At 43.7% G+C, this 19,149-nt stretch overlaps 1 protein-coding gene across 2 annotated transcripts; it reads left to right on the top strand.

Moving 5' to 3' along the window:
• Window positions 1–22: 22 nt before the first annotated feature.
• Window positions 23–17,397, top strand: LOC124032321 (la-related protein 4-like). 2 transcript variants are annotated; one of them, XM_046344630.1, is made up of 16 exons: window positions 23–564; window positions 3,181–3,283; window positions 3,910–4,086; window positions 4,314–4,401; window positions 4,680–4,816; window positions 5,125–5,228; window positions 5,386–5,496; window positions 5,609–5,662; window positions 5,833–6,051; window positions 6,401–6,504; window positions 11,723–11,947; window positions 12,494–12,545; window positions 12,774–12,932; window positions 13,094–13,242; window positions 13,497–13,728; window positions 13,899–17,397. In XM_046344630.1, the coding sequence occupies exons 1-16, from the start codon at window positions 448–450 to the stop codon at window positions 14,325–14,327; spliced, it is 2,460 nt and encodes an 819-aa protein (XP_046200586.1). In that variant the 5' UTR covers window positions 23–447; the 3' UTR covers window positions 14,328–17,397. The 2 variants fall into 2 exon arrangements, with proteins under 2 accessions (XP_046200586.1, XP_046200587.1); XM_046344631.1 differs by lacking the exon at window positions 23–564 and adding an exon at window positions 2,016–2,203.
• Window positions 17,398–19,149: the final 1,752 nt, after the last annotated feature.

Here is a 19,149-nt window from a genome sequence, read left to right as displayed (position 1 = left end):
CAGTGTGAGTCGGGACGGTGGCGCCCTTTACCAATGTCTGCCTGCTCTTAGGAAAGGTGCGTGTCCGCTTCGGTCGCCCGGCTAGGAATGCGCCTTTCGGCTTTGACGCTTGTTAAATTTTGGGGGGGAAGAAACATTAGTGACAAAGGTGGTTGGTAAAAGTAGATGCATGCTCTGGCATAGTTTTCGTCTGTAGTATATTGTCGTGCGAAGTTGATTCACCAACGTTGATTAATATCTAGCTGACTAGCTAGCTAAGTAGGATAGCTTACTTGCTAGCCCTGGCTGTTTAGCTAGCTATCTTTTGGTGTTGGCTAAACAAGTCTAGCAGGAGATAACCCGATTGATTGTAGACCAGCAACCTGTACTTTGAGAGACGAGGGGGTGGAACACGGGCCGGGGGGTTGGGAGGAAAACGACGGGGGAGACGTGAGCCAAGAGCGGCCGATGAGTTCGGACCAGGGCGGAGAGCCGCGGCTGCTGCAGGAGGAGGCTGATCCGGGGCCGAAGACCTGTGGGGAGCAGGAGACACTACTTGGGATCGGGGGAGGATCAGGCGGCATGGTGAGTTGAGGCCTCTACGCCTACTAGCTTGCTAAGCTAACGTTAGCTAGTCTACACACACCATCCCCCTGCCATTGCCATCTCGTCCCACCAACTTGATTTGTCGCCTGCCGTCATTGCCCTTCTCTAAATAGGGTCATGCTCCAGTCATAGGCTGAGGCCAAGAATATTACCTAATGGTATTACCATATTTTCTGCAAGCTACCAATCTGATTCACATCGAGAAATTGACTGAGATGATTTATGGCTAACGTTACCATATGTTTTGCTGAATGATTGATTCGCTGTCGCTGGATACACTATGTAACGACTGACTAGCTAAAAGCATTAATGTATTGTTTGACGCGTTCTTAACTATGTCATTTAAAATTAGAGTAATGATTATTATTATAGTCCCCCAATAACTTAATTTGCCAGCTCAGCTAAATAGCCGAACGTTTTTCTGCCAGTTTAGTCAGCTAACGTTAGCTACTTTGGCAGCGATTGAATTTGCTAGCTTTAACAACCAAGTTAGGAAATGTAGCAATTTGCTGAGTAATCATTATGCAGTGACAAATGTCAATATTTATTATGCTATCGATTGGAAATGGCAGGCACGGATATCGCCCAACTAGCTGTGCAACCTCACCAGTAAGCATATTTACCGAATGAAAACTAGCATAATCTCGCCAGACTCTAACTAGCTAACTAACATGCATTGCAAATACCCGGCCTATGCAGCACAGCAAATATCAGCCGACTTTAAAAACTGGGGCTAACGAGATACAACCAGCAGTAAACTAGCTATCTAGTGAACACTGCACATATGTCGAGATTAATCCGAATTGTTTCGCTAGACCGAGACTGCTTTCACTGAATTCATGTGTACAATGTAATGTTTGTTCCATATCACAATTTTGAAACCACTCAATCATGAACAGGATATATTGAGATGTGACAGCTGCTCTTGCTAGGAGTAGACTACGAGAAGGGTAGATCAATTGTGTAGCAGGTGGTCACTAGGAACGACCCCCAGTGGAAGGGTGCCTTTAGTATTATTTATTTACACGTGCCACTACCTACCTACAGTGAAACAAGAGCAAATTAAATTTGACACCCCTGGCTACGGCCTATTGTCTCACACCTACTCAACATAATTGACAGCTCAACAAGAGATTTCTACGCCTGGTTGGGATTAGTGCCGAGATTTTGTAAAAATCACCCCAATCCTTTATTAAAAGTATCGCCTGGGGATCCGCACATGCTCTCGGGAAGATAACGATTCTGGAACACTGGGAGGAGGGGGGAAGTGGCACGTGCCTCAAGATATCATTAGAGATGTTGAAGTGCTCACCAGCAGGGGTAGCAGGAGCAACACCTTTTTATTTTTGTCGGGTTTGAGATTGACATGGCTGTCTACCAACAGCCGTTCTGGATTTGGGTTGGCGGTAAAGCGTGCGGAAGAGAGCGCGCTCTCTGCAGACATGTGGGTCCCACTGCCAAGGATGTAGGTGGAGAAGAGCGAGAACCGCACGTTGAACTTTAAACTACAAAAGTAAAGCATCTCAAGTTCTGCTTTTCTCTGTTGCTCGCATTATATTATATGCGTCTTACATATTACTTATCAAGGAAGTCTAATAAAATGATTTTATTTCTTGAGGTAAGAATCTTTTGTTTTAAATGTAGGCCGGACAACATACTCGCGAGTCGCCAGTGACTAGTGAGAATGTTTTTGTGATCATATTTATCAATCAGTGGTTGGAATGAAAAACATTTATGTGAATTGACCACGAATTAAATTGGTTTCCAATGGCTCATGTTGTTGTTTATGCGTCTTTCGGTTTCGGGGTTTGTGTTGTGCCAATGCTTACATAACGGAAACAAATGTAGCACTTTCTTTTAGGCGTTTGATACATACCACATTCGGTTGACATTTGTATTATTGATGTACTGTATTTCAGTAAATGTTGAGACTGTAATCGTGAATAAATGTGATTAGTTACATGATGGTTATTTTATTTAACTTGGCAAGTCAGTTAAGAACATATTCTTATTTTCAATGACGCATAGGAACATAACTGCCTTGTTCAGGGGCTGAACGACAGATGTTGTACCTTGTCAGCTCGGGGATTCGATCTGGCAAGCTTTTGGTTACAAGTCCAACGCTCTAACCACTAGGCTACCTGCCTGCTACATTCTCCTGCCAAATAATTGCATCGTACAATTGTACAATTGTTAAACCAATTTGCAGCATGCACAATTTCAATTATTTTCTAATTAACTCGGTTAACTGAGAACTAATTTGTAAGTCGCTCTGGATAAGAGCGTCTGCTAAATGACTTAAATGTAAATGTAGAACATAAATTCAACCGGATTTGAGTTTGTTTTGTTTTCAGTATGTGTAAATGCAAATGGGGGTCATGTGTATTTCCCTTGTTGGGATGGGGCCAATCAGAGGATACACCCATAAAGAAAACATCCTGCTTTTATCAGTGTGTATGTATCACTGTGTATGGTGTAATGTACAGTTACATACATCATGTAAATCTATTTAATGTTGTCTTGGATTGGAACGGCTTTATATATGCATTTTTCAATCCATATGTTCCATTGTATTTCCTGGGCCCCTGTTCCAAGGTCACCTCCAAGGGCGCAGGTCTGAACCCCAATGCCAAGGTGTGGCAGGCCCCTGCTGATGGCCCCGACGGAGCACAGTGGCCCCCGGCTGACATCACTGAAGGTGAGAAGTAACATATAATACTATATACCGTTTAATAACATATATTACTGTATATACCATTTAGCAGACTTTTAGCCAAAGCAACTTATTGTTGCGTGTAAAGTACATATAAAATAAAAACAATATATTTCCTCCGGTAGGAATTGAACCCACAACCCTGTCATTGCTGGCACCCTATCTAAGAATCATAATCATATTTGGTTTATATAATACTTTTCCAAATGTTCAAATCGCTTTTACATTGTAAGGGAATTTCATCTTATCCACCAAATCAATTCAATAAACTTTATTAGTCCACAATTAGCTATTATTGCTGACAGCAGGAAGCACCTACCAATACATATACTGTACCATACATGATATCAATGCCACATGTACTGAAATCTATAGGCCTGTTTTTATTGAGAACATCATCTCTTTATTGAAAAGGGCCAAGGAGGGTGCAGCAGGAAACATGTAGGAAGTCATTCATGGGGAACCCTGTTGCACCCTCTTTCCGTCCCAGTGCAGGCCTCTAGGCAGTTAGGATCTCAAATGGGCGACTAAATATTCTTACACTATTATTCTCATAACTAATAAATCTAATAATAATGGTGCCCCTGTCACTCCCACTCTCTCCCATCCAGGTTATTCCGAGTCTGTGCCCTCCACCGGTTGTAAACCGTACAGGGTAGGCTTCACCACCCTGGAGGACAGCAGCTCCTCCTCCGCAGCAGCAGCAGCCACCGCTGAGATCACTGTGAACGGCATGGATCCTCCAGACCTGGCCTTCACCCCTGCTGAGACTACAATTGGGACCTTGGGTTAGTTATAAAGCATGGTGGACTAAAGTACAGTACCCATAATCCACCATAAGATTAAGGCTGTTAGTCTAATTATATCATAGCCACAAGGATGTATGTTTCTCACTGACAAATTACAACACTGTTACAAATGCATTATCCGGGCAGACCTCTTACAGATGTCTTTTCGGGCCTCGTGTAATTATCTGACATTATTGCATACTCACTGAACACATGTTGGTTTGAAGGGGAGACCAAGCTGACAGAGGAACAGCCCCTCTCGTCAGAGAACCTGACAGAGTCCCTCAAGAAAGAGCTGGAGTTCTACTTCTCTCGGTGAGGACACATGTTTTAGGTTAGGTGTTTTACCTCTAGGTGAGCGTAATTGTTCCTATGTTTGAAATGGATGGGAGATACTACCTGAACTTGTCCAATAACTGCTTGTATTTTTTTTATTTGCAAAACATTTTACTACATTATGCCCTGCTGAATGACCCAGAGTCTTGTGGTTTTTGGATAAGTGATTTTAATGAGTGTATTCCTTCGAATACGTGTGCATGGTTGATAGCATGCATCTTTTACGATTTGACCTTTGTCCCTCGTTTGTTGTGTAGGGAGAACCTGTCCAAGGACCTATACCTGATGTCCCAGATGGACAGTGACCAGTTTGTCCCCATATGGACCATCGCCAGCATGGAGAGCATCAAGGCCCTCACTACTGACATGGAGCTCATCCTGGACGTGCTCCGATGTAAGGGGACTAAACCTTTCTTTTATTTGTGTTTTTTCCTACTTGTTTGGAACCATGTAACTTGGTCCCAAATCTGTTTTTTGTCTTTTCTTGCCAACTCCTATGGTAATACCGTGACCATAGGAGTTGGCAAGACTGTACAAACAGTTCTGTGACCACGTGGGCTTGTGATCAAATGGTACAGATTTTTTAAACGCACCTAGGGCAATGCGTTTATGCCCCGCCCCACACTACAATGCTAGTTACTGTATGCGGATCGATAATGGTGTCATTTGTGTCCCTGAGCCTGACATGCTTGTGGTTCTCAGCCTCTCCAATGGTTCAGGTGGATGAGCAAGGAGAGAAGGTGCGTCCTGATCACAAACGCTGCATCATCATACTGAGGGAGGTTCCTGAGACGACACCTGTAGAGGTAAGACAACCATGTCTGTCGTGTTATAATCAATATACAACCCTGTTACAGGCATTGTCTTATTGATAAGGGTGAATTGGTGTGAGTACGCCTCCGTCAGTCACAACGCTGGCACATTTGCTGTATTTAATCACATTTTTCTTCTTTGTTCCCTAAGGAAGTGGAGGCTCTCTTTAAAAGTGATGACTGTCCGAAAGTCATTAGTGTAGAGTTTGCGCACAATAACAACTGGTACATCACATTCCAATCTGACACTGATGCTCAACAGGTAAGCTTGATCTGATTGGTTTATAAAGCAGTGTTAAGGCTTCTGATTGGTGTAATGGGCATTAAGCTGTTATCAGAATTACTTCCTGTCTGAGTCTTTCTGTCCTTTTCAGGCACACAGATATCTAAGAGAAGAGGTGAAAACATTTCAGGGAAAACCTATCATGGTGAGTTGCATTATAACACTATCAATCACTTGTGAATTAAGTCTGCAATTTCCCCCAACTAGCACGTCCCTTTATTGATCTCTCCTCCCTTCCCAATTATGTTGTGAAGCCAAAGACACATTTCACAAGTTAAAAATAAATTTAAAAAACGTTACACTCCTTCCTTCCAGGCGAGGATAAAAGCCATCAACACATTCTTTGCTAAGAATGGCTACCGTAGCATGGACAGCAGCCTGTACACAGCCCAGCAGTCTGCCCCGGCCCAGACCCAGTACAACCCTAACCTGTACATGCAACACGTGTACAGCCCTCAACAGCAGTACCCTCTCTACGGCATTGTACCACAGACCTGGACAACCTCTCCTACACCCTACTTCGAGACTCCGCTGGTGAGCATCGTGAACTTTATCCTTTTAAATGGTGTTATAAATAATATTGAAAATATTTGGTGATATGCAGAACGCTATAAACTAATCCTAGTAAATTGTGTTAACTGTAATTTCATTCATTTATATAGATTAGTCTTGGTAACTTCTCTTGTACATGAGATGACATTTACAATTAAAAAATATTTGAAGTTATTGCTTATTCAACATTAATCTGTATAAAGGGGATTGCTGTACACTGCGGCTGACCCTGTGCTTCCAACCCATCTGTGTGTGTTAGGCTGATCAGACAAAAGGGATAAATTCTGTTGTCTAAGAAATAAATGAAATTATTATTTCCCCATCTCTTCAGGCACCATTTCCCAACAGTGGCTTTGTGAATGGATTCAGTTCTCCTGGACACTACAAGACTGGCAACAACTCCCTCCACATAACTCGCCCTTTCAACAGAAACCGGTACGTTGAAAGTTGGTCTAGTATTCTCTGAAGTGCAATGAGTTTCTTTCTGTGGTTGAATCTGCTTCGTATCCATGATTTCCAGTTTGTGAGTGGGGTAAATGGTTAAACCATAGGAACATTGGTGACTATTTTGTTTGTAATTCTCTGTAGAGCAAGGCTTCAGCCACACAGAAATTGTAGATTGAGGATGTTTTTTTTTTTTTATTTTTTTATTCAAGATTATCTATCAAAAGCACACAGTATGTCTGCTGTTAACTTGATGCTGCTCATCCGAAAAGGGTTGACTTGGGTTGAACTTTTGGCTGACAGTTGATGAATGCATATATAAGAGTCTGTGGCCGTAAGATATACAGTGCCTTCGGAAAGTGTTCAGACCCCTTGACTTTCTCCAAATTTTGTTACGTTACAACCTTATTCTCAACTTTATTAAATGAACAAAATTCCACATCAATCTACACACAATTTGATTTTATTTCACCTTTATTTAACCAGGTAGGCAAGTTGACCTGGCCAAGATAAAGCATAGCAGTTCGATACGTACAACAACACAGAGTTACACATGGAGTAAAAACAAACATACAATACCCCATAATGACAAAGTGAAAACAGGTTTGTAGAACCTTTTGCAAAATTATTAAACATAAAAAAAACTGGGCCTCCCAAGTGGTGCAACGGTCTAAGGCACTGTCTCACAGTGGTAGCTGTGTCCCTACAGATCCTGGTTTGATTCCGGTGTCGCAGCCGGGCGCGACCTGGAGACCCATGAGGCGGTGCACAATTGTCCCATTGCGCTCTAGCGACCAGCTGTATGGTGTTTTATTCTGGCATGTTGGCGCGACTGGCTTCCGTGGTTGTGTTTCAGAGGACGCACGGCTCTCGACCTTTGCCTCTCCCGAGTCCCATCGCTCGAACTCCCGTACGGACAAGACTGTAACTACCAATTGGATACCATTGGGGAGATAAAGAGCAAAAACTGTCAAACGGATAACATATTTGCATAAGTATTCACTCTTTGCGATAAGACTCAAAATTGAGCTCAGTTGCATCATGTTTCCATTGATCATCCTTGAGATGTTTTTACAACTTGATTGGAGTCCACCTGTGGTAAATTCAATTGATTGGACATGATTTGGAAAGGCACACACCTGTCTATATACTGTAAGGTCCCACAGTTGACCGTGCTTGTCGAAGCAAACACAAAGGCATGAGGTCGAAGGAAAGGTCCGTAGAGCTCAGAGACAGGATTGTGTCGATGCACAGATCTGGGGAAGGGTACCAAAAGATTTATGCGGCATTAAGTTTCCCAAGAATACCGTGGCCTCAGTCATTCTTAAATGGAAGAAGTTTGGAACCACCGAGACTCTTCCTAGAGCTGGCTGCCCGGCCAAACTGAGCAATCGGGGGAGAGGGGCCTTGTTCAGGGAAGTGACCAAGAACATGGTCACTCTGACAGAGTTCTTAAAGACTCTCAAATCATGAGAAACATAATTCTCTGGTTTGATGAAACCAATATTGAACTCTTTGGCCTGAATGCCAAGCGTCCTATCCGGAGGAAACCTGGCACTACCACTGCAGTGAAGCTTGGTGGCAGAATCGAGCTGTGAGGATGTTTTTCAGCGGCAGGTATTGGGAGACTATTCCGATTTGAGGGAAAGATGAACAGCGCTGTCCTTGATGAAAACCTGTCCAGAACACTCAGACTGGGGCGAAGGTTCACCTTCCAACAGGACAACGACCCAAAGCACACAGCCAAGACAATGCAGAAGTGAGTGGCTTCGAGACTAGTCTCTGAAATTTCCTTGAGTCGCCCAGCCAGAGCCTGGACTTGAACCCTATCGAATATCTCTGGAGAGACCTGAAAATGGCTGTGCAGCAACGCTCCCCATCCAACCTGACAGAGCCTGAGAGGATCTGCAGAGAAGAATGGGAGAAACTCCCCAAATGTGCCATGCTTGTAGTGTCATACCCAAGAAGAATCGTGGCTGTAATCGCTGCCCACGGTGCTAAAACAAAGTACTGAGTAAAGGGTCTGAATACTTATGTAAATGTGATATATTTTATTTAAAATAACCATTTCTAAACCTCTTTTTGCTTTGCCATTATGGGGTATTGTGTGTGTGTATATTGATGGGGAGTGATTTAATACATTTTAGAATAAGCCTGTAACTTACTGTGGACTAAGTCAAGGGGTCTGAATACTTTCTGAATGCTGTGTATATGCCATTTAGGCTTCCATAAAACCAAAGAGGATGCATTTCAATATGAGTAGTTTATGGGTATTACTGACTGAACCGCTCCCTGTTTCTTACGGTCTGTCCCCACAGTGTCCCCCTCTATTCAAGAAAGAAAGTAGTAAATACCTTCAGGTACAGCCATTATACTGTCTAGAATCAGCTTCATCGCTTTGTCAGTTCATAACAGTTCAGTTTTAACCCATCTCTTACCATACCAGTCGACAATTTAATGGCAAAATCTAGAACTGGGCCCAAGCCTTGGCTCTAAGAGCAAGATTTGTTCATTCATAACATCTTATAGCAGTTTATAACAGTACAGCTCATTAACTTTACCATAATCAATGTTAAGATACAGTATGTTCTTGCATAATGAAAAGCTAGAATTTGTTAACTCATTTGACCTAACTTATGTTTAGACGCTGTTTATATGAGCGATTCTAAATGGGCCAGATCATAGTTAGGCTAAGTGACCTAGCAAGCCCTCCATTTAGTCAACTGTTCTCTCATCATCCTGACCATCCATCCATCCATCCATCTGGTTTCTTTTCATCATTTATCTCTTAAGTTTAATTTAGATGTTTCATTATTACAGCTGTACTTTGGTAATGTAGTCATGTTAGCCTAACTATGTTATTTACTAAGAACTGAGATCCTATGACATCTGATTCATATGATGACTGTATAAATAAGACCACTTGCTGCTGTAGCCAGGGCAATGGAGATTTGGTCAGTCCAAAATATTTGGCTGGTACATTTTTAATTTGTCAACTGCCATTTCAACCTGAATTAAAAAGTAATCTCATTTGAGCTGGAGAATTGGTACGGGAAACCACTTGTTAATATTGTATGGTGGTTTACATTGAGAAATGCATCCACTGCTTTTTAACAAATAAACTCAGCAAAAAAAAAGAAACATCCGCTCACTGTGAACTGCATTTATTTTCAGCAAACTTAACACATGTAAATATTTGTATAAACATAAGATTCAACAACTGAGACACAAACTGAGCAAGTTCCACAGACATGTGACTAACAAATGGAATAATGTGTCCCTGAACAAAGGGGGGGGGGGGGGGGGGTCAAAAGTAACAGTCAGTATCTGGTGTGGCCACCAGCTGCATTAAGTACTGCAGTGCATCTTATCCTCATGTACTACACCAGATTTGCCAGTTCTTGCTGTGAGATGTTACCCCAGTCTTCCACCAAGGCACCTGCAAGTTCCTGGACATTTCTGTGGAGAATGGCCCTAGCCCTCACCCTCCAATCCAACAGGTCCAAGACGTGCTCAATGGGATTGAGATCCGGGCTCTTTGCTGGCCATGGCAGAACACTGACATTCCTGTCTTGCAGGAAATCACACACAGAACTAGCAGTACGGCTGGTGGCATTGTCACGCTGGAGGGTCATATCAGGATGAGCCTACAGGAAGGGTACCACATGAGGGAGGAGGATGTCTTCCCTGTAATGCACAGCGTTGAGATTGCCTGCAATGACAACAAGCTCAGTCCAATGATGCTGTGACACACCGCCCCAGACCATGACGACCCTCCACCTCCAAATCAATCCCTCTCCAGAGTACATGCCTTGGTGTAACGCTCATTCATTCGATGATAAACGCGAATCCGGCCATCACCCGTGGTGAGACAAAACCGCGACTTGTCAGTGAAGAGCACATTTTGCCAGTCCTGTCTGGTCCAGCGACAGTGGGTTTGTGCCCATAGGCGACGTTGTTGCTGGTGATGTCTGGTGAGGACCTGCCTTACAACAGGCCTACAAGGCCTCAGTCCAGCCTCTCTCAGCCTATTGCGGACAGTCTGAGCACTGATGGAGTAATTGTGCATTCCTGGTGTAACTCGGGCAGTTGTTGTTGCCATCCTGTACCTCTCCCGCAGGTGTAATGTTCGGATGTACCGATCCTGTGCAGATGTTGCTACACGTGGTCTGCCACTGCGAGGACGATCAGCTGGTCGTCCTGTCTCCCTGTAGCGCTGTCTTAGGCTTTTCACAGGACGGACATTGTAATTTATTGCCCTGGCCACGTCTGCAGTCCTCATGCCCCCTTGCAGCATGCCTAAGACACGTTCACGCAGATAAGCAGGGACCCTGGGTATCTTTGTGTTTTTCGGAGTCAGTAGAAAGGCCTCTTTAGTGTCCTAAGTTTTCATAACTGTGACCTTAATTGCCTACCGTCTGTAAGCTGTTTGTGTCTTAACGACCGTTCCATAGGTGCATGTTTATTAATTGTTTATGGTTCATTGAACAAGCATGGGAAAGTGTTTTAAACCCTTTACAATGAAGATCTGTGAAGTTACTTGGATTTTTTACAAATTATCTTTGATAGACAGGGTCCCGAAAATGGGACGTTTCTTTTTTTTTTGCTGAGTTTACATTTGTAAGAATCTGACCGGAACACACAATGAAAGTGACACGTTCTATTGTACTCTTATGCAAACACTGGTTGGACCTTAAGACGAAAACATTGAAGTTCATAGAGGAAGTGCAGGCTGTAGAGATTAGGTCTGGTGCGCTCCTCTCATTGAATTTATTTATCTATATCTGTCCTGATGCGCGCTAAGTTTGAGATCTGAAGGTCTTCAGGTATGGATTGGAAAAAAACAAACCAATGGAAGGAAGTGGAAAAGAGGAAGTATTGTAATCTTTTACCAAGTTCATCTTTTTGTAGTTTTCTTTGCTTGCCTCTGTATTTGTCATCAGGAGTTGGCCAACATACTGCATGCTATTATTTTATTGCCCACCACATATTCCCGTCCCAGTTGTGACAAGATTAGCCCCTAACTCTGGGTCGTATTCATTAGGGCACACCGTAGCAAAATGTTTTGCAACAGAATTACATTTTTCTTTTTGGTTTAGTACTGGAAGTCCCTCCCTGTTTGTCAGTTTTCTGTTTGGGGCCTATTGAATACGACCCAGATGTATCTAAACCTGGTCGGATCTGTTCTCACATCTCCTTCGTCCTCCAGGAACCATGTGAAACCCCAGGTGGGGAGACTAGGTGAAGTGACCCCTACATCTGTGGCCCCTGTCCCCCTGGAGAGCTTGACTGGCCTGAGGAGCCCTCAGCCCCCCACCACCAACCCTGGCCCTGGGCCCCTCCAGACCCCTCCGGACCCAACCTCACCCTTCCCCCACCTCTCCTCCACCTCCTCGGACCCCAATGATGATGGAATCATGTCTGTACGCGGAAGGTGAGCCTGACACTATTATTAACCTTGGTGTTTTAACTGGTAAAAATTCTCTGGACCTGATGTTTTGATGTAACACGCAGTGAGATAGTGTTCCCCCCTATTGGAACAATGAAGTTGGGTTTTTGAAGTGGTGAATTCCTCTGAGTCATCTCAGACCTAGTGATGACAACTTGATGCACAGGAGGGAAATCAGGCTGTGGAGTGAGAATGGTTTTGGGATTCTTTCTCCTCTACCTCTGCTCCCCCTCTCTACCTCTGCTCCCCCTCTCTACCTCTGCTCCCCCTCTCTACCTCTGCTCCCCCTCTCTACCTCTGCTCCCCCTCTCTACCTCTGCTCCTCCTCTCTACCTCTGCTCCTCCTCTCTACCTCTGCTCCTCCTCTCCCCGAAGCTATTATCTTCTACACCTGTCCCGATGACGGCTAAGATTATGAGATCTGAAGGTCTGAGATGGAGAAGGTAAAACCAATCAGTTTACAGAGAACCAAGTGTACAAATTTCAGCACCATCTCTAAAAGAGAAGCATCTCTTCTGTCCTCCATTACAGAAGGACGACATACAGAGGCACGCGAAGGAGGAGAGAGGATGAGCGGATCACGGTAACGTTACAAAATTAACGACAGTAACTATGTAGAGTTGGCTTTTGCATAACGTATTTAATTAGGACCAACCCGGTTATCTACTTCCTGGTGCATGTCTGTTGTTTTTAAGCTTATGGTTTAATGTCTGTTACATTGTGTGGATGTACATTGAGTTTTATGGTGCAAAATGAGTTTCCTCATTGAGGGCATTAACATGTTCATAATGTTCTCTCTTGGTCCTTCCAGAGACCCGTCCCTCTGGCTGAGGTAAAAGTGGCGCCCCCTAAGTTTGACCTGGCTACTACTAGTTTCCCCCCGCTGCCGGGCTGTGTGGCCAGTACCCAGGGAGAGCCCCTACTGGAGAACAGGATGTCTGACGTGGTGCGAGGACTGAACAGGGACAAGGTAAACACTGGATCCTTGTGGTTGTTCATACCTTAATACTGAGATGGATACAATTAACTTAGACTGTTGTATAAATCACACTTTGACACATCAATGGAAAATGGGAGTTACACATGCAGATCAAGTCATATGCTCACTTCAGTGTGCCCTCCTCTCTGCAGACAACGGAACTAGCCAACAAGGAAGTGAGTGCTGGCCCAGCCTCAGCCCCAGGACATGAGGAGGCAGTGTCTGTCTCTAGTCTTGTTCAGCCTACAGCCAAACTTGCTGTACACCCTCAAGCACCCCCCGCCCCTGTCCCAGCCCCCAGGTAAGGAAACAGGCTGAAGTCTGCTCATTTTGGGGGGGTCAGTTGTTCCGTCATTTCACGTACTCTTTGTTTAAAGACTAAATGAATACCTACGAGTGGAAAGTATTCTACTTCTTAGGCCTATCAGCTGGTCATTCTGCTCCTCAGCATTTTCATGTAAAGGTTGAATTGACTAGAATCATGATATGTGGAGGTCAAACAGGGAGGTACAGGTCTGCCTCAGTCCTAATGGTGTTTTTAATTTTCTCCTGTAGCGTACCACATCAGGAGAAGAAGTGGGATAGAGTGGCAGAGCCCTCAGCCCCCAAAGTCACCCCACATAGACGTGCTATCTCTGGGGCCAACCCAACCGGACCCCCCTCCACACAGCCAGCTGTGTCTGGCCCCAATCCCCAACCCAAAACAGTGTCCTCTACACCAGTTACACCGAGCACCCTGGCCTCCTCCACCACCACCACCACCACTACTACTACCAATGCACCACTTGTAAGACACCATGGATAATACTGGACCTCTACTCTAGCCATTTACACATGATTTGGATCTGTGTTACATAACAATTGCTTCTTTGTCTTATGAAATGTAATTCATTTCCCTTCTCTGACCTTAGCCCAAATATCTACATCTAACTCTTTTTTAAAATCTCTCTCCTTCAGGAGCCCCGCAAGCTCAGCTATGCCGAGGTGTGCCAGCGAGCCCCCCCTCCAGGCCCCCCAGCCTCGGCCTCATCCACACCAGCCCAGCCGCTGCGTGAGCAGCGTGTCAACAAAGCAGAGGAGCCAGGATCCAGCTCCACCACCAGCCCAGACGACCACACCAGGGGAGATCGGCAGGACAAGGCCCAGGAGAGGGATGGGGGCTGGGAGTGCAAGGAGAGCCGACCACGTGACCGTGACCATCGAGACCGTGACTCCCGGGATGGACGGTACTACCGCAACAATGGACCCCCCAGACAGGGGGGCTCTGGGGGCCTCAAGTTCCATGAACAGAGGCGGGGTCCCCAACTGGCCCGACGCAGCTCCCCCCAAGGATGCCCCCGACACACTGGCAAAGAGCAGAACATCCCCCCGGTATCGCCAAAGTAAAACTTCTGATATGACTGATGAAAACAAACAAACAAAAGTGTGACATATATGGATATATATATATATATAAAGAAAATCAATGCATATAAAAGTAACAACCTTAGTGGTTAACCCCCCCCCCGCCTCCTGGAACATTGTCCCAGAGAAAGAAAGAAAAGCTTTGTTATTGAAGTTAAAATGGAAGTCTGGTGACATCCAGGAGAAAGAACCAACATCTAAACAAGTATCAACTAACTTTCGGAGTGATTTGAAAAAGGAAAAAAATATATAATTTAGGCCTCAAACAAATCTATCATTAGCCGAATTTAAAATCTGTGATTTATTTGGAGTTAGTTTCCTTTGCCTCTGCTGGGGAGAGGTTGTACACTGGGCCCCGTATTAAGGCCCTCTACATTTTTTAGATTTTAAACAATAGATGTTGGTCTACAAGGAACATATGCACTAAAGAACTTAACATACATGCATATGTTGTGTACATAACAAAGATATCACTAACAACGACTATCTTTTTTTTTTTTTTTTTGCTGTACGTTCGTCAAGGATGAATGACTGAAATAAGATGTGATTGATTGAGATCTGTTTTTTGCTTCGTTTTGTTGCTAAGCAAACAGATTGGAACAGAGTGCTACAGTTCAGTTCATTGGTTTTCATGGAACAAATGAACAGCTCATTGGGATTCAAGAATCAACTACCTAAAATTGGCCAGTTAGACATGATCCTCTTAATAATGTTTATTCATGAAAAATGTTAATGAAATGAGCGTTGTTAATGATTGGCTCACCTATGTTATCAGTAAAGAATTCAACCAAAATAATTGGTAATAATGAAGTTAAAGTTGTATGCCCCCCCCCCCCCCCAGCTGTCTATGTGGCATATACAGGTAACTGCCAAAATAAAGGAAACCCCAACATAAAGTCTCTTAATAGGACATTGGGCCACCACGATCCGCCAGAACAGCCTCAGTGCACCTTGGCATCATAGATTCTCCAAGTGTCTGGAACTGTATTGGATGTGACACCATTATTCCACAAGTAATTCCTAATTTGGTGTTTTGTTGATGGTGGTGGAAAACGCTGTCTCAGGCGCCACTCCAGAATCTACTATAAGTGTTTAATTTGTTTGAGATTTGGTGACAGCCATGGCATATGGTTTACATTGTCAGTGCTCTGTGGATGGGGGCATTGTCATCCTATATTGGCATAGCCATGGTAACCAAAATAATGGCCTGGCCAGTACTTATTTATTCAACCTTAAGTGTGATGGGATGTTAATTGCTTAATTAATTCAGGAACCACACCGGTGTTGATCTCATTTACTTAAGTGTTTCCCTTATTCTGTCAGCTAACTGTATGTGACTCTGCTTTGTTGTTGCAAACTGAGGTCCACTTGGGGTAAGAGCATTCCTCAGCCTGTTTAGAACGCAGTTTCCTGTTCATTTTCACGTTATTTCATCTCTTATATTAATTTCCTGATATATTTGTATTTGGAAACCTAGGAAATTATATGTTGATGGGTGCCAGTCTGTTTCTGCCTTTACTTATGGAATTGTCATGTTTGGCTTGACATTGACAACAATGGGGTTGGTAAGAGCACAAATAGATCTGGGACCAGGCTGAAAGGTTGACACGGTCAACCCTGACTGCTTAGGTTGACAAGTGTGCCTGAATGGTTTTGGCAAGATCTGTTTGGTTTCTCCCCACATCAATGCAGGATATTCAGGTTTAGCAACTCATTTTTGTGTATTGTAAAAAATAAATGTAAAAAAATATTGTTTAGAAGTATCAGATTGAGGTAGGGGTAGTGCAGTGTTTCCCCAAACTCAGTCCCCCCTCCCCTGGGTGCACGTTTTAGTTTTTATCCAAATGCCACACGGCTGATTTCAAATAATCAAACTTGATGATGAGTGTCATTTCAATTGGCTGTGGAGTGCTAGGGCAAAAACCAAGATGTGCTCCCGGGACTGGGTTTGGGAACCCTGGGCTAAAGAGTGCTGTTAACAGAGATGCATTTAGTTATCCTATATAGTAGATTTGGCAGCCAAGTAAAGGGTTAAACAATCAGACCATTTTCATGTGCTATGTGCCAGCTGCCTATAGTTCTAGTTGACGTGGTAGGGTAAGCTTTCTGTGTCCCAAATGGCATCCTAGTCCCTATATAGTGCCCTAACTTTTGACCAGGGCCCTCGTCGAAAGTATTGCACTATATAGGGACCGGGATGCCATTTGGGACAAACACGAGTTGAAAGGTCTGCTTAGTAATGTAGTCCTTCAGGGGGTAAACTCTTTGTCCCGGTTGAACTGAAGAGGTGTCGTATCCTATGCTGTATGGTATTATTATTAACCCTTTGCTAGAGCCGTGTGTGGACGTATGTATTGGTTGTAATGCTGAACATCCAGAGGAAGGGAGGCTGACTTTAGTCAAAGATGGGGATCTACCACCATATTGTTTATTACTAAAATTGGATAAAAACAGACAGAAATTTGACATGAGGATTTTCAGTTTGGACTGTACAACAATATTTTACTTAAATTTTTATTTATTTTAATCCTGCTGTTGGTTGGCTGGTTTCCCCAAGGTGTGTGTGTGTGTGTGTGTGTGTGTGTGTGTGTGTGAGAGCGAATTGGCAAAGAAGCACGCAGATGATGACATTGTATATTGTTTGAGATTTCAGCTGAGAGAAATACTTGATGCATTGACTTTGGGTTTCATAATGCGGTTTCTAATGGAGTTAATCACTGAGGCTGTATTCATGAATGAGTTGTGAGCAGCTAGGGATGTAGTGTGGTGATGCACTAACTTGTTTTTAAAAAGAATCTTACTGTTCAAGTAATGTGAAAGACTTTTAGAAGCATATGGTAATGATATTAATGTTGACAAGCTTGAGAATCTACAGGAATAGTTTTTTTCTCTCTTTTTTTTCTTCTCCATAATGTTTTCAGTAGAATTCTTCTGTAAATTTGAGGTGGCAACAAGCAAATATAGCAACGGATTGATTTTAAGTGTTTGAGACACTAAATTCTAGAACTCTGTATGAAACGTCACCCAAAAAAATAAATTATTTTGATTTGGCCTTTTGAGTTCTGTTTTTTATTTTTTTTGTGTGTGATTTATCAAAGTATGTTATGTTCCTAGTCCAGGCACTATACGTCTGGAATAACCAAGATTAGTCTCACGTCTGGATTATGGCAACTCTGTGCTGGTTGGGCTTCTAGCTCCCGTGCCATCATACCCCTGAAACTCAACCAGAATGCCACAGTGTGCCTGTTGTCAACCTTCCCAAGTCCCCCGCTCCTTTGCATTCACCACTGGCTCCCAGTAGAAGCATGCGTCCAGTTTCAGACCCTGATGTTGCCTACTGTGCAGCAAGGGTTACAGCCCCTTCAGTTTATGGTCAAACCTACACCCCAACAAGAGCGCTCCATTTTGAGTCTCTGAATAAGAGTGCTAAATGTTAATCATATGTTGTGCACTCACACGATTACAACATTGACGATCTATTCTGACCATATAAGCTTAAAAGAAAACACTGACAGTTTGAGAACTGTCCTAGATCATACATATTGTTTTCATTTGTGAATTTCTCATTGATAACATGCGTAGGTGTATTTTGCATGTGAGGGGAACATGTCCCACCCAATATTCCAGATGGCTATTCTGCTATAAACTGTTGTGATGGAGCAGTTTGTTTTCCTATTTGTCTTTAACTTTTGAGTGGTGGAGCTTTCAGGACGTTCACAAACCGCACAGGACAGGTTAGAAAGGAGCGTGACATTTGAAAGCAATGTAGATTTTCTATTCTACACACTTATTACCAGATCATAATCCTTCAGACTGAATTTTGGGCTACCCAATTTGACATCTTTGTTATTTAAATCTTAAATCCCTAAACATGGGCACCCTCAGATATTATCCTGACCAACTTGTGCTCCTAATACACCTCTGCTGTTTTCAATCAGGATCTCAGCAATCACTGCCTCATTGCCTGCATCCGCTATGGGTCCGCGGTCAAATGACCACTCCTCATCAATGTCAAACGCTCCCTAAAACACTTCTGCGAGCAGTCCTTTCTAATCGACCTGGACCGGGTATCCTGGAAGGATATTGAACTCATCCCGTCAGTCGAGGATGCCTGGTTGTTCTTTCAAAGTAATTTCCTCACCATCTTAAATAAGCATGCCCGTTTAAAAAAAGAATATATAGAACTAAGAACAGTTATAGCCCTTGGTTCACTCCAGACCAGACTGCCCTTGACCAGCACAAAAACATCCTGTGGCGGACTGCACTAGCATCAAATAGTCCCCGCGATATGCAACTTTTCAGAGAAGTCAAGAACCAATACACACAGTCAGTCAGGAAAGCAAAGGCTAGCTTTTTCAAACAAATTTACATTCTGTAGCTCTTAACTACAAAAAGTTTTGGGAGACTAAAGTCCATGGAGAATAAGAGCACCTCCTCCCAGTTGCCCACTGCACACTGCACTGAGGCCAGGTTACGCTGTCACCACTGATTTAAATCCACCATAATTGAGAATTTCAAGCGGCTGTCTCTACGGCTGGCCATGCTTTCCTCCTGGCTACCCCAACCCTGGCCAACAACTCCGCACCCCCCGCAGGTACTTGCCCAAGCCTCCCCAGCTTCTCCTTCACCCAAATCCAGATGGCAGATGTTCTGAAAGAGCTGCAAAACCTGGACCTGTACAAATCAGCTGGGCGAGACAATTTGGACCTTCTCTTTAATGATCCACCGCCATTGTTGCAACCCCTATTTACCAGTCTGTTCAACCTGTCTTTTGTATCGTCCGAGATCCCTAAAGATTGGGACG

This window comes from Oncorhynchus gorbuscha, linkage group LG03, assembly GCF_021184085.1.
Source record: "Oncorhynchus gorbuscha isolate QuinsamMale2020 ecotype Even-year linkage group LG03, OgorEven_v1.0, whole genome shotgun sequence".
In the NCBI taxonomy this organism is placed as follows: Eukaryota; Metazoa; Chordata; class Actinopteri; order Salmoniformes; family Salmonidae; genus Oncorhynchus; species Oncorhynchus gorbuscha.
This window is presented reverse-complemented; position numbering and strand designations above follow the sequence as displayed.